Consider the following 16009-nt stretch of genomic DNA (forward strand, 5'->3'; position numbering starts at 1 on the left):
TATTTTACATCTAACTCTGTGTGTGTAGTAAGCCAACAGGTCTGAATTCACCAATCCCTTCTTGAGCACCTCTTTGAGCTGTAGGTACATCATAGAACTTTACACACGTTATTTCTAATCCTAATTAAACATCTAGACTGATAAAATTTATTAGCACCATTTTATACTTTAGAAAAACTAAAGCTCAGAGTGGTAGTGTAACTCACCTAAGTTCAGACAGGTAGTAAGCATAGGAGCAACAAAGTTGAAACCCATGTCTTGCTCCCTCGGAGTTGGTACCCTTTCCCACTACTACATGTATTTTATGAATCCAAGACTAACGGCTTAAGGAGACTGGTTGATAAGTTCACTGATAGATAATTGGTATCATCAGTACTAATAATTTGTGTGTCTAAATTTAGTTTTGTGATGCACAATGTCTTTCGTTTTCACAAATAAGAACGTTTCCAAGTGTTAGAATCTTTATTCACATAAACATGCACAATTACACAATTACAAAAATACATAATTATACACAATAGAAGGTAAGGATCTTAGGTACACTAATACATGTTTATCCTTCTTGATACTATGAGACCCTGTCATACCGTATTTATTTGGTTGAATAGTTCCATAAAAAAATGGAAAAAGAGTAGTCCTTCAGAAAAACTTAAGTGACAAGAAAAGTTCTCATCATATGTAACAAGGTTCTTGAGGGAAAAAGATTCCTTGTTGTTCAGATCAATGTGAAAGGTCAGTGAAACGCAATCACAGCAGTTGATTGTGAATGTTGACCTCAGAATGTTTTCTCTGAAGGAATGCTAATGACTCTTACCATGATGCACTGGCTTATTTAGATACCATTAAAAGCTCCAACTTGACAAGCAGGATGATGAACTGCACTTTTCCTATCAAGCAACACATGTTTGGATAACAGGCAGCTCTGTTAAGTTGGGAGATTATTTATTTTTGAAGAATCAATTTTTCATCTTCTTCCGCAATCCCAGTTTAAAACTCAGACAACTCATGGCTGATAAAGAGAACTTCTACCTAAGATTGGATCTTGGGGTGTACAGAGTATAATGACACCTCTGTTTTATCAACATAAAACCTCCTTGGTCCTCCAAAGGGTGAATTTTCTGTTCGAATCCTGGTATATCTGACTCCATTTAATGAAAGATTTTATGCCTCAAAAATATGCCCTATTATTTACCTAATTTTTTAAATAAATACATTTCAGTAACTGAAATGTGAATAACTCTAACCCTGACACAGATGTTCGTTGTTGGATATTGTTGTATCCTTTACTTATTAAAAATTTTCTTGTGATCTTTCAGCTTAAATATTTCATGCAAGACAAAACAAAACAAATATATTTAACAGCTAAATGGATATTTTCAAAATTCGGTGAAATCCTCTTTCTCATTGCTTTTGTGACTTTCTTGTAGTCTTGGAATATTGAGTTCATTTAATATTTTCCAATAAATTAGTATTTTCTAATAAATTAGTATTTTCCAATAAATTAGTATATTCCAATAAATTAGTATATTCCAAAAATAAATTATATTTTCCAATAAATTAGTATATTATTCTGCAAGAGGTAATGATATTGATTTGTCAGAAATGGGGAAGGCTTTCTATAGATTATAATTTATGACAATAGAAGGATGAGCTCTCCAAGAACGAAACTAATTGAATCACTTCAAATTTCAATAATGCTATTGCTTTGGCTCTTTAAGGTAATATTATATTGCTTCAAGAGTGTCATTTAAAATGAACTTGTAGATGTAAACGTTAAACCTATATGAGTTAATACATGAATTATCATTTAAGACTTTAGCAGGAATTAGTGGGCAGCTTTTAGAGATAAATTGAAATACATTTTGTGCCCAGTCAGAAATAAATCTAGCCATGAAAACATTCTTCAAGAAGTGCCACCTACCTGGTTTTCACCTCTCTAGGCTCAGAAGCTTTATTTTAATAAAAAGGAACAATGCTTGGTAGAAAAAATCTGGGAAAGTATCTTATTCTTAAATTTGAGACTGTATGGTCATCATACTTGGTTCATTGAGAACAATTGCACTCATAAAATGAAATCTAAGCACGTTAGTATCACTTAGGGCTCCAGCAGGAAATAGATGGCATGCTCAAAGAAGAATTCAAATAATGTAATGCAGAGACTAAAAGTAGTCTTAAGGGAACCGACAAATGACAATGAAGCACCCAGAAACCTAGAGATTGAAAGCAGGAAGCTATTATCACCTGTAGGCACAAAGGTACAAGGAGATAATGTGTGTTGTTGGAACCTAACAAGAGTTAAGGCAATGATAGAGGGGCAGTCTGACAGGAGCTGCGACTCTCTAGACTGAAGAACAGAGCCACTGCCAAGCCATGGCCCAGCACGTCCACCAAGGAGAGCATAGACCTGATCTCTCATTTTCCTTGGTCTTTGATCTCTTACTGGAATAAGAATATTCCAGTAGAATATGACACAATGCTTATGGCAGGGCTGCTGCTTTTGCTTTCTGCAAAGTAATCTCCTTTTTCTTCCTTTTTTTTTTTTTTTTTTTTGGCTAAAGTTTGCTTAGTACCATGCCTGGAGTAGCTCATTTCAAGGAAGCATTTCTCTCTTTGACATATTCCCTAATATCCAGGCTCCCTGGTGCCCCACTATACTGGGATGGTTTTTATCAGTCCATTTAGCTGTACAGCTCTCCCCTCAAACAAGTTGCCCTGTCCTGTAACTCCTTCTTAATAGTCATGGCATTTCATTCACCTTGGCAATGGGAAGGATTTTAAAATTTATTTTAATGCAGGAGATCACTTTCTCACTGGAGTGAAAAATTATGTTTTAAGACAGGGTCTTGCTCTGTCCTCCAGACTGAAGTGCAGTGGCGTGATCTGGGCTCACTGCAACCTCCACCTTCTGGCTCGAGCAGTCCTCCCACTTCAGCCTCCTGGCTAGGATCACAGGCATGCACCACCAAGCTGGGCTAATTTTTGCATTATTTGTAATTTTCTTTTTTTGTAGGGACAGGGTCTTGCCATGTTGAACAGACTGGTCTCAAACTGCTGAACTCAAGAGATCCACCTGCCTCAGCCTCCCAAAGTGCTGGGATTATAGGTGTCAGCCACTGTGTCTGGCCTGAATTATTTTATTTTATTTTATTTTTGAGATGGAGTCTTGCTTTGCTGCCCAGTTTAGAGTGCAATGGTGCAATCTTGACTCACTGCAACCTCCACCTCCTGGGTTCATGCAATTTTCCTGCCTCAGCCTCCTGAGTAGCTGGGACTACAGGTGCATGCCACCATGCCCAGCTAATTTTTGTACTTTTTAGTAGAGACGGGGTTTCACCATGTTGGCCAGGCTGGTCTCAAACTCCTGCCATCGTGATCCACCCACCTTGGCTTCCCAAAGTGCTGGGATTACAGGCATGAGCCACCATGCCTGACCTGAATAATTATTTTTAATGTCATCAATGTAAGCATTGAACATCTTTTGTCATTCTGCTCTATTTTTTATTTCTTTTATTCTGTCTGGTTCCTTTACATTGATTTACTTTCTTTTTTCCTGTTTGCTTACAATGCTATGAATTAAATGTTGATATTACAGTAAATGTTGATACATGATAAAGTGTGTGTCTGTGTGTGTGTTCATAGTGTGGCAAGAAGTGTTCAAATGGTCTTACAGGTTAACAGGTGAATTAAAAATCAGGGCTGGTGTTACAATTGACAGACTTGTTTCTCAGAGATGGTGGCTTGCTTTTTACAAATTATATCATTCTGCTATGTCTCCTTTTCTACTCCACTCAGATTCGAAATCAGAGCAAAGCCTCCGGGTCTGGGCTCTGTGAGGGAGATGAAGTGGTTTCCATCAATGGCAACCCTTGTGCAGATCTCACCTACCCTGAAGTCATCAAGCTCATGGAAAGCATAACAGACTCTCTCCAAATGCTCATCAAAAGGTACAATGGATTTGCTGGAATATGTATTTTCTCTTGAAGCTACATGGGAATGATTATAGCTTTTACTACATATATAATTTGTCATTTATGGAGAAATTAGGGGTGCTTTGTACAAGGTTAGTACAGTTAAACAGAAACACCACTGTGTTTGAAAAATAGTCAATTCTATTCAACCAAACTTTCTGGTTAATTGAGAATTAAGTTGAAAATCCTTGTTTCAAGCACTTTGTTGAAAATCTTAGGTATTTTAGCCTCCTTCCTTAGAAAGCTCAGTATATTGAACATAACTTAAAATTTCTTTGATAGGTCAAGATTTTGTGATGGATCGGAATCACTCAATTGTAATTATCAGATGGACAGATGAATTTAAACTGTTTAAATATTAGACCGTTAAACTGTACAATTTTTCGTTAAAAGAGGATGACTAAGAAACAGAAAAGAGAAACAACAACAAAAACTTACAAGCAGCCAGATTTCTCCAGTAAAACCAATATTTGGGAATGGACAAAAGCAAATGATTAGAACAAGGTTTTTGCACTACCAACATGAGTCATTTGGGAATTCAATCTCTTCAAATACCACTATCCCCACGTAGTTGTATAACAATATAAAAGAAACCTTCAAATATAAAAACAAAAGAAAACAATGAAGACAATAACAAAAAAAACTACAGCACTGACATTTTTATGGTGTACAAATCAGTACAGTCCGTACTGATTTTGCAACAGAAACCCTGACTATTGCATTATAATGAATCCAGAAAAGAAAGCTTTGACTTCCTGGAGAGCAGCTTTTAGGAAGATGTCAGAGGACATCTCAAGATGAACCTCAAAGTCCTCCAGGTTTTTCCTCAACTCTGCAGAAGCACTACATACAGTTCCCCCTCTGCTGATCATTCAGTATGATTCTGTTCTGGGATAAAAATGAACTCACTATGGCCAAAATCTTGAGACAACAATGGAAATCTAGTATTATTCTTATAATCTAAATATTTACCCATCAAACCCAGTGTTTAAGGCCTGAGAATCCTTCCTTCATCTTACGAAGAGAAAATAAGTTTATAAAATACATAATTTGCTAATACATAATTAAATTTATAAAATAAAAAATTTACAAAATAAGTAACTAGTTGGTAGGATTCAAAGTGGAATCGCAATTGAAAATAAAGTCAAAAGCAATTATTTTTATCACCACCACTACCACTATTTTAAATATCTGAATACTGTTTCCTGCAATAAATATTTCTCTCATTCATATCACTGTCATCTATCAGTGGAGGACAAGTGTTTTTACTTTTCCTGAACTATTGCCCAGAGATAGCTAGGTAAGACTCTTTTAAAATAACTCCTTTAGCATTCCGTCTCTATTATCTTAAATGTTATTAAAATAAGATTTTTAAAATTCTATAATTATGGCACATAAATTGTGGACTTGATGAGTACGTATGTAGACTGATGGGAAATAATTGTTTTAAGGCATAAAGCTTTACTCTCTCATGCTTTTATGATATTTACTCATGTCTATGTATTTTACTTCAGCTGCTGATAAATGTTAATATTTATCTGGCCATTTGTCTGTATTCCAGTCTACAAGGCTGGCATGAATTGAAACTATTCTCTTCTCAGCTTCACAATTGATTGCTAACATAATTCAAAGTGAATTAATCTATTTCCATCCCAAGGTCTTCCTAAATTAAAACTCTCTGACCTTTTGGTACCCTCAAATTCAGTTTAACAGTGTATTGAACATTTTCTACATAATAATGATCTAATTTGCTAACATCATGCTTTTTAAATAGTATATTATAATGCTGTATAAATACTGTATTACCAGGAAGCTTTTCCAATTACTTGCATATAGAGAAAGGTGCATTTTGTTTAACTGTTAGTTTGTTTGTATTTGGTTTAGCTTTGTTTTGCCAAATGCAGTTGAAAGCAAAGTTAGGAGTAAGTATTTTGAGCATTGGTCTGAAATTGCACTACCACATAAATTCTAAGGTAAATTCCTTTGAGTAGAATACAAGTAGAAACTCATGCCCTTCAACTGATGTTCCCTGCATTAGTCATAACTATCTTTTAAGGAAGGAGGAAAGGGGCAAAGATAATTATGCTGCTTCTAAAATTAAAAAAAAATACGAATACAAAAATTGAAGGCATTTCCTACAGCTGTTCTGTGAATGATACTTCTAAAAACATTTACAGTTTAAATTAGAGTTTCAGAAAGAAGTTATTTAACTCTTAAACTGACATGGCTTCTTCTCACAAACCCAAATTTGCACAAACCACCAGGAAGATCAAATCAAAGAAATGTGGTGTGCAGCTCTAGGCTCCTTAGCTGAAAGATAAAGGAACAGTTTGACTTCAGATATCCTAAAAAGAAAATGCTCCAAGAAACAGGTTCAAATAGAAGAAAGGGAGACATTTCAGATTATAAATACTCTATGACTTAATGATTCATTGCGGCATGGAAAGGATTTCTCTTTACACAAGAGTACTGGGCTGGGTCCACTTATTACAAAACACATGCTCACTGGAGCTTAAAAAACAGCTTCTATTTCATTCCTTTCAAGAAAGCACGGCCTCAGAAAGGCCTTCTTGAGTTATCTGTAAGTTAAGATTGATCTGAAGGTGCTAGATATGTTTATCTGACTTCATAAAGTCTAGACCAAAACTTAGTCAATAAGACATTGAAATGCTTTGTCACATTCTAGCAGACTCATTACAGGAGATACCCAGATTCCAAGTACTTACAGATAAAGGGGATCCATTTTTTTTTTTTTTTTACAAATAAAAGCTGAATTTAGGATGGATTCAGGTTTCATAATCTTGTGTAAGCGTTTTGTTGTGCTTTTAAAAAGTTTATGTGGTATCTCTTTAAGTAATAATATGAACATGTTGCCACCTTCTGTTTTCAAATATGTTGCAATGGACATTTAGAAGAAAATATTTTGACTATATCATGTATTAGACATCACAAAAGTGTCAGGAAGTTCTTTGGCAGATGTAACATAGTCTGATTTAACTGTCTGGAATGATTTTTCTGTGTGCAGACCATCCAGTGGAATAAGTGAGGCTTTGATATCTGAAAATGAAAACAAAAACTTCGAGCATCTCACACATGGGGGTTATGTGGAAAGTACCACCCTGCAGATTCGACCAGCCACAAAGACCCAGTGCACAGAGTTCTTCCTCGCCCCCGTCAAGACTGAAGTTCCCCTAGCTGAGGATCAAAGAGGTGGTCCCGATTGTGCAGGGAGCTTGAAAGAAGAAACAGGCCTGAGCTACCAGAAGGCTCCCCAAATGCCTGACTCCCAAAGAGGACGCGTGGCAGAAGAGCTGATCTTAAGGGAGAAGATAGAAGCGGAACAGCCTGGCCCTGTGGTTGAGCTGCAACTGTCCCTTTCACAGGAGAGACATAAGGGCGCTTGTGGCCCTGTAGTGGCTCTCCCGGGACCTGAAAAATCTAAGTCTCCTGACCCAGACCTTAACTTGTCACATGACAAGATTGTCCACATAAATTCGATCCCCACTAATGAGAAAGCAGACCCTTTCCTGAGGTCCAGCAAGATAATCCAGATCTCCAGTGGCAGAGAGTTGAGAGTGATCCAGGAAAGTGAAGCAGGAGATGCGAGACTGCCCCGGGTGGAAGTGATCCTCGACTGCTCTGACAGGCAGAAGACAGAAGGGTGCAGGCTTCAGGCAGGAAAGGGGTGTGTGGATTCTCCAGTGGAAGGAGGGCAGTCAGAAGCACCTCCTTCTCTGGTATCCTTTGCCGTCTCATCAGAAGGCACAGAGCAGGGAGAAGATCCACGCTCGGAAAAGGATCACAGCAGACCTCACAAGCACCGAGCGCGGCACGCACGTAAGTTCTGCCTGGGCTGTCAGAAGGAGCTTGGGAGTTGGGGGCATTTTGCTGCTTCTTTACTTGCATGAGTTTTTCAGCAAGATTTTTCTTGTTTCTCACTGGCTTAAAGAAATATTTAATTAATGCACAAAATCACACGTGAAATTATGGAGAATACCAGTTTCTAAATGGGAAGCAATAAGTCTGAACTTCATATAGATTTAAACATTTTTCATGAATTTATTTTTATCCCCAAAGGCACAGGAACTGTTAAAGAAAATAATATTGTCAATGTGCCTATTCATTTTGTTTCAGGAAGTTGAAATATTTCATGTTAAAATAGCATAAGAAAGCACTTGAAGTCATGTGGACTCAGTTTAAATGTCAGAAACTGTTGAGTCTGCTACTGAGAGGTGTCTTTAAAATAAAAGCTGTACCACTGATATCAAAAGCAGATCCTCGTTTTGAAAAAAATCATTGTGCAGCTTGATGATGCTTGCAGAAGTGAGTTTGACAGACAAGGACATATGTATAGTGAGGAGTTACATGATCCTCTCTGTTTTGTAAGTCTTCATTAGACTGCAAAGTGTTTCATCTACATTCTAGATGCAGAAGTCAGTCTCCAGGGCCATGTGGAGGTATTTAAATGTCTCCAAACATAAAATATATTTAAATTCAGTGCTTTGTATGGCATTTTGTTTTACCCAGGGGAGAGAAGACAGAAAGGAGACTAGGGATAAGAATTGCAGTTAGGTTTTAGGATTTCTGTTGTTTTATTTCATGTTTTTTTTTTTTTCTTTTTTCTTTTTTTTCTTTTTTTTTTTTTTTTTACTAATTTTGGAATTTTATTTGAGGATGTAAAGGCTGACAGGCAAAGGCACTTGACTGTATATATGATACACAACGACAATGAATTCGGTTATTCAAAGTAGAATCTTAAGTCTTCTAACCTATTGTTATTCCTTTCAAAGCATATTGTTAGCATAACCATTTGTAGCTTTATTGGCAAGTGCTGTTAATCATTCCTTATACTTTAAGCCTCTGTAGGCCATCTTCACATTTATAGCATATTAAACAAGAGTATTGAGACACCATTCACATACTTTACATGTTGGCAGTGAAGTTAGCAGCAACTGTGCAATTGTGACTGTCAGTTTAATAAGTTGTATAACACTAGTCAAAAAAGGAATTATATTTAGTAATAACCTCAGTTTCAACTATTTTTTCTCTAGAAAATTTGATCACCAGTAAATGCCTGTAATCATATTATAAAATTATTTCCTTGGATTATATTTTATTTTTTTAAAACTCAACCATTAAGTCTGTGACAAAAAGAGCTAATTTTCAATCATAAAATAGTCAAAAATTTTTTCTTAATTTTCCACTTAACTATTTTGAGGAATTAAAAAATTTAGGGGACTCATACTCATTATCATTGAAAACATGATGTAATTATAAATTATAAATGATAGATGCTATACGTTTAGTTACTATAAATTAATTTGCCACCAATTTATTTTTTATAATAGTAATAATGAAAGAAAATTTTAAATATTTTTGTTTTATAACCATCATATTCTTGGTTTAAATGACTTGATTTCTGCATCAGTTTTTACACAGCTAAGTGGGTCACAAGTCAATTTTTAAATTTCTCCAAGATTCATTCTTGCTGCAAGGAAAGTAATATTGTATTTCCAAAATAGCAATACATTTACAAACAAATCTGTCTAGAAAACTTTGTAGCTAGAGTTCTTATATGTATTTATGATAATGTCATATTTTGAATTTTAACTAATTATTGATTCAGTACCTTCAATGATTAATTCAGTGTTTCAAATTTATATTAATCCAGTAGCTGTGAATGGAAAGATTTGGGGTAGTTGTCAGAGTAAAAAAAGAAAAAAGAGAAAGAAGAAAACCTAAATAGCTAAACTCATTACATTAAAACTTTTAGAAAATTTTGAAACATCTTCTTGGGACACTCCTCCGTTTTTAAGATTTCTGGAAACAGTTTTATATTGACACTTTATTTTAAAATATGGAAGTATGAGATATGTCTCATCTTGTTTTTCAGAAAATATTATGTCTTTATGTCCTTCTTAATTCTAATTTTATCCTATTAATTGTCATTTACTAACTAGTTTTTATTATTAAAGTGGAAGGATCGCTAGAGAAACAAATGTATGAAACATATATTCTAATCAGTGTATATAAAATTTTTTTTTTTTTTTTTTTTTTTTTGAGACGGAGTCTTGCTCTGTCGCCTGGGCTGGAGTGCAGTGGCCGGATCTCAGCTCACTGCAAGCTCCGCCTCCCAGGTTCCCGCCATTCTCCTGCCTCAGCCTCCGGAGTAGCTGGGACTACAGGCGCCCGCCACCTCGCCCGGCTAGTTTTTTTTTTTTTTGTATTTTTAGTAGAGACGGGGTTTCATCGTGTTAGCCAGGATGGTCTCGATCTCCTGACCTCGTGATCCACCCGTCTCGGCCTCCCAAAGTGCTGGGATTACAGGCTTGAGCCACCGCGCCCGGCCTAAAATGTTTTTATGTAAACAAAGAGAACAGTATATTATTGTAGAAGGAAATACGTTAAGAGAAATAAGAAAAAGAAATGTGTTGGATTCTTTCAAAATTCAGTACTCAATGGTAATTTTATACATATTTATTTTCCCCCAGGAGAGTTCATTTCTGAGTTGCTGTGGTGTTTTCCTTGAACTCATCAGCTCAATATAATTTTTTTTTTTTTTACTCTCCCTAGGGCTCAGGAGGAGTGAAAGCCTGTCAGAAAAACAAGTGAAGGAAGCAAAATCTAAATGCAAAAGCATTGCGCTTCTTCTAACAGATGCTCCCAACCCCAACTCCAAGGGGGTGTTGATGTTTAAGAAGCGACGTCGGAGGGCCAGGAAATACACCCTAGTTAGCTACGGTACAGGCGAGCTTGAACGAGAGGCGGACGAGGAGGAAGAAGGTGACAAGGAGGATACATGTGAAGTAGCATTTCTTGGTGCAAGCGAATCAGAGGTGGATGAAGAGTTATTGTCTGACGTTGACGACAACACACAAGTTGTGAACTTTGACTGGGATTCTGGACTGGTGGACATTGAAAAGAAACTGAACAGAGGGGACAAGATGGAGATGTTACCAGACACCACAGGCAAGGGAGCCCTCATGTTTGCCAAGAGGAGGGAGAGAATGGATCAGATCACAGCCCAAAAAGAAGAGGACAAGGTAGGTGGAACGCCAAGCAGAGAACAAGATGCTGCCCAGACGGATGGCCTGAGAACTACGACTTCTTACCAAAGAAGGGAGGAAGAGTCGGTGAGAACGCAGAGCTCTGTGAGCAAAAGCTACATCGAGGTGAGTCATGGTCTTGGCCATGTTCCTCAACAGAATGGCTTCAGTGGGGCACCTGAGACAGCAAACATCCAGAGGATGGCCCCCATGAATAGAACGGCCAAACCCTTCCCAGGGTCTGTGAATCAGCCAGCCACCCCCTTCTCGCCAACCCGAAATATGACGAGCCCCATTGCTGACTTTCCTGCACCTCCACCTTACTCTGCAGTCACTCCACCCCCTGACGCCTTCTCCAGAGGGGTATCAAGTCCAATTGCTGGCCCAGCACAGCCCCCTCCATGGCCCCAGGCTGCCCCCTGGTCCCAGCCAGCCTTTTACGATTCATCTGAGCGAATAGCTTCCCGAGATGAGAGGATCTCAGTGCCAGCAAAAAGAACAGGAATATTGCAGGAGGCCAAAAGAAGAAGCACGACAAAACCCATGTTTACTTTCAAAGAGCCCAAAGTAAGCCCAAATCCTGAACTCTTGTCACTGCTTCAAAATTCAGAAGGCAAACGGGGCACTGGAGCTGGAGGTGATTCCGGACCGGAAGAAGACTATCTCAGCTTGGGGGCAGAGGCTTGTAATTTCATGCAGAGCTCCTCTGCCAAACAAAAGACCCCTCCTCCTGTTGCTCCAAAACCTGCCGTCAAGTCCTCATCCTCTCAACCAGTAACTCCAGTTTCCCCAGTCTGGTCTCCAGGAGTGGCTCCCACCCAACCTCCTGCCTTCCCCACATCCAACCCATCAAAGGGCACCGTTGTCTCCTCCATCAAAATAGCCCAGCCTTCTTACCCTCCTGCCCGGCCTGCAAGTTCTTTGAATGTGGCTGGTCCCTTCAAAGGACCACAAGCAGCAGTAGCCAGTCAGAATTACACACCCAAACCAACAGTTTCCACAGCAGCAGTCAATGCTGCTCAGCCTGGTGCAGTGGGACCATCCAATGAGCTTCCAGGAATGAGCGGTAGAGGAGCTCAGCTCTTTGCTAAGAGGCAGTCGAGAATGGAGAAGTATGTGGTGGATTCAGACACGGTGCAGGCCCACGCTGCTCGAGCTCAGTCTCCCACTCCATCTCTCCCCGCCAGTTGGAAGTACTCCTCCAATGTCCGAGCACCTCCTCCTGTGGCCTATAATCCTATCCACTCCCCCTCTTACCCACTGGCTGCTCTCAAGTCTCAGCCATCAGCCGCACAGGCCTCCAAACCAGGCAAGAAAAAGGGGAAGAAACCCCTTAATGCATTAGATGTCATGAAGCACCAACCGTATCAGCTCAATGCATCCTTGTTTACTTTCCAACCTCCAGATGCAAAGGATGGCCTCCCCCAAAAGTCATCAGTCAAGGTCAGTTCAGCCCTGGCCATGAAGCAAGCTCTTCCTCCCCGGCCAGTGAATGCTGCCTCACCTACGAATGTGCAGGCTTCCTCAGTGTACTCGGTACCAGCCTATACCTCTCCTCCTTCCTTCTTTGCAGAGGCCTCCTCACCAGTCAGTGCATCCCCAGTGCCTGTGGGCATTCCCACCTCGCCAAAGCAAGAATCAGCATCATCATCTTATTTTGTGGCACCAAGGCCAAAGTTCTCAGCCAAGAAAAGTGGTGTCACAATTCAGGTGTGGAAACCATCTGTTGTGGAAGAGTAATCTTGTAGCTGAAGCTGAGTGTCCACTTTGCTTGAAATGAATTGTTTGCAGTGTTTCTTGAGTCCCTGAGAATGCCTAGCAAAGTCCTCAACTTACTTAATTTCAGATATGTCACCTCCTATTCTGGGTCCAAGGAGTATAATATTTTTAATGAGTCAAAAATCCAACTCAGATTGACCTAAAATATATTTATCTTCTTTGCACACTTAAAAAATCCAGGAGCACCCAAAAATAGACGTGTACCATTATATTAAGTAAGCAGGATACTTAGGATTTGTGCTGTAGCCACAAGAAAGACAGTGATCAGTGATATCAAACATCAGGAATCAACCTTTATGTAACATAATAGTTGTGCTCCTATGCGGAAAGGTTCAAATGTAGTGAAGGTATAACCTATATTGACTGAGATTTCCCTTTTAGGTAGTGCCTTATCTCTATTACTAGTGTTAAAGGAATAAAGAATCTATCAAGGACAGGGAGCAGCTCTGGTCTGTCAATCTCAGCCACCTGTTTGATATCACAGAGAAGGTACTCGGAGGGCTGTTGGAATGTATATAGTTTAGTAAGAAGTGGGTAAGAAAGAGGGTCTTAATAATTACTGAGCACTTATTATGTATTAGGTTCTTTGCCAGATGTTTTCACATATATAAACTCATTTCAGAAGACTTATTTAAAGTAAATGGGGCGGGCATGGTGGTTCTTGCCTGGAATCCTAGCACTTTAGGAGGCTGAGGTAGGAGGACTGCTTGAGGCCGGGAGTTGGAGATCAGCCTGGGCAACAGTGAGACCTTGTCTCAATAATAGTAATAATAATAATAATAATAATAATGAAGTAAATGGGATAAGGAAAGAAGGATAATTATCTTTAAAGATGGATTCCCACCCTCCCTCCCCGGTTACTTAAGGAACTAAGTGATTAGATCTCCAGTTGCCCATGAAAGCATAAGTTTGTTTTCCTCAGCTGAGGCAAGTGGTAGAGTACACAAGATAATGAAGTAACATGTAAAAAGCAGGACGCACATAAAGGTATGCATGGCTATTGTTTTACCTGGAGAAACCACGTGATTGGGACCTGAAGGTTTACTGACTGACTACAGGGGCTGATTGTGAAGCACGAGGAACCCCATGTGTGTGGAGACTGTAGGGGTGAGAACACACAATTATTAGCATCATTTCTGAGTGATCTCACAGATTTTTTTTCTTGTGTTCGTTTTGCTTTTTGACAACTGCTTCTCCCATGTTCCTTGTAATTCTATTCTCTCACCTTCACTTTATTATTTGTATTCGATGGACCAGGATAATTCAGGCAAGGTTACCTTGTAAACTTGAATTGGCCACACACCATGTCGTCACCCAGCTGGCTATGAAGTGAATAATGGTACTGAAAGTAAACCTGAAGACCTTTCTCAGATCTATTTTAAGTCTGAGTCTGACCAACCATGGAAAATATTTGACATGAATTAATGTAGAGAACTATAAAGCATTTATGACAGCTCCAAGGAAAATCATCTGCTCTATGCAGAAGATATGTTTAGAGACCTCTCAGAAAAACTTGCCTGGTTTGAGGGTACACAGTACCATTTTAATCCTCTGAAAATATCTGTATTCCTGTTCTTTTTCTGCTGTCACTGTCAATCTGCTGTATTTTTCACTATCCTATTAAAATATTACTGTCTTCTTTATCTGTTCAATGTCTATATTTTTAAAAAAATCTTCCTTGTATGAAGCTATTCTGATCTAAGTAATTTCTCTGATATTTCTCTGTATGGCTCCTACAACAATTTCATTGTTGTTAGCATATCTATTTCTCCATACATTGTAAAACTGTAATCATTAGGTATTTCTAAAACATAAAGAGGAGAATTAAGTCAGCTGCAGAACAATGGGGCTGATTCTTCTGCTTTTTCTCTGGAAAATCTTTCATTGCTTTTGGCGGAAATTTACCTAGAGGTTACAGCCACAGGCTGTAGCTTGGTCTCTTATTTGCCTTTTTGGGAAACCAATTAAGATTAATACAGGATAAAGGAAAAAAGCAATCTATTCATTATATAACACAGTTGTTTGTATTACTTGTTCCCTGCAAAGGAAATCTGTTGAATGCTTGCATTTTGAATTCTTTTGTAATAGAGCAACCAAAAAAGGCTTCTTATGGTGCAGCAGGAAAAAAGATCATTTTTATAGCTTTGCATTCTTAACATAGCATTTAAAGAACGGCATGAATTAGAGGAAAGACATGGAACACACAGGTAGTCAGTTTGAGATCATCGGCTTAAAAGTATCCTAGGATGGTAATGACCCAGAAGTATTTCCAGTTGTCTAGTGGTGTGGTATGCAGGAATGAGAAGTGTTTTCTTTCCATTTCCTGTTGGACAGGTGGCAATCTTAGCAGAGCCATTATTTGGAGTTGATAACTAAAGACGCAAATAACATGACTATGTCTTCTGGTCATCCTGGGACTATTTGGAGTTCCCCAAAACTTTATAAGAGGCATGTCAGGCATGCAGTAAAAGCATCTACAACTTCAGCTGGGCACTGGCAGCTTAGGTCTCATCTTGGACCATACAGTCCCACTTTATAGAAGAGGGTGGAAGTTCTCCAAAACCAGATCCACAACAAAGTCTGACCTCACTCTGAGGGAGATGGGAAGTGGGAGGGAGAAGGACTAACCAGCTCCCTGGAGTAAGAGGAATTTGCTTTCCCTATTTCCCCACCAGGGGGCTGTATGTGCCACCTTTCAGTTGGGGCCAAGGAAGTGATGTCAGTGTGACAGAAGGGAGAGTTAGACCTCCAGACGTCAGCCTCCTTCTCAGCGGGTACATTTTCAATCTGAGTGTTATTGGCTTAGCTGTGTTGGTATTAGTTTGATTGGTTGGTCAGCTGGTTACAAGGTGTAGGCAGGCAGTTTTTGTTTGGTTTTTAGGACTTTGCTTCTTCCTTTGTCCTTAGCATAATTTCTAGGCAGAGCATCCACGAAGTCGGTTTTCATTGCCAGCTCAAGAGTGACAATCATTTACTGAGTTCCTATGTTATGTTAGGTGCCTTATGTATATCATTCCAAATCCACTGCACGGTTTAAATACAGGCACTAGAATATAAATGAACAAGGTCATCACAGTCACTGATTTTCTGCAGGACCTTAAACATTTCTCTTTCCACAAGTTTCCCCTTAATCATGTGTCAACCTCTCTTCCTGACCGGAATATTGTGCTGTAGTGAATCTGCATAACACTTGGGATTCTAGGAGGAAGAAAGGTT

At 38.8% G+C, this 16009-nt stretch overlaps 1 protein-coding gene across 4 annotated transcripts in view; it reads left to right on the top strand.

The window, feature by feature from the left end:
• The window catches only part of SYNPO2 (synaptopodin 2), a 173650-nt gene that overhangs the window by 134500 nt on the left and 23141 nt on the right, over window positions 1-16009 (top strand). For 2 of the 4 annotated variants that reach the window (XM_033215117.1, XM_033215118.1), the window contains exons 2-4: window positions 3793-3944; window positions 6994-7805; window positions 10542-12724. In XM_033215117.1, coding sequence (XP_033071008.1) covers window positions 3793-3944; window positions 6994-7805; window positions 10542-12724 — 3147 coding nt within the window. Of the gene's footprint in view, window positions 1-3792; window positions 3945-6993; window positions 7806-10541; window positions 12726-16009 lie in introns of all 4 variants that reach the window. The other 2 variants (XM_033215119.1, XM_033215120.1) reach the window with 2 other exon arrangements.

The sequence above is a fragment of the Trachypithecus francoisi genome, unplaced genomic scaffold (assembly GCF_009764315.1).
Source record: "Trachypithecus francoisi isolate TF-2019V2 unplaced genomic scaffold, Tfra_2.0 Lachesis_group1, whole genome shotgun sequence".
Taxonomy (NCBI): Eukaryota; Metazoa; Chordata; class Mammalia; order Primates; family Cercopithecidae; genus Trachypithecus; species Trachypithecus francoisi.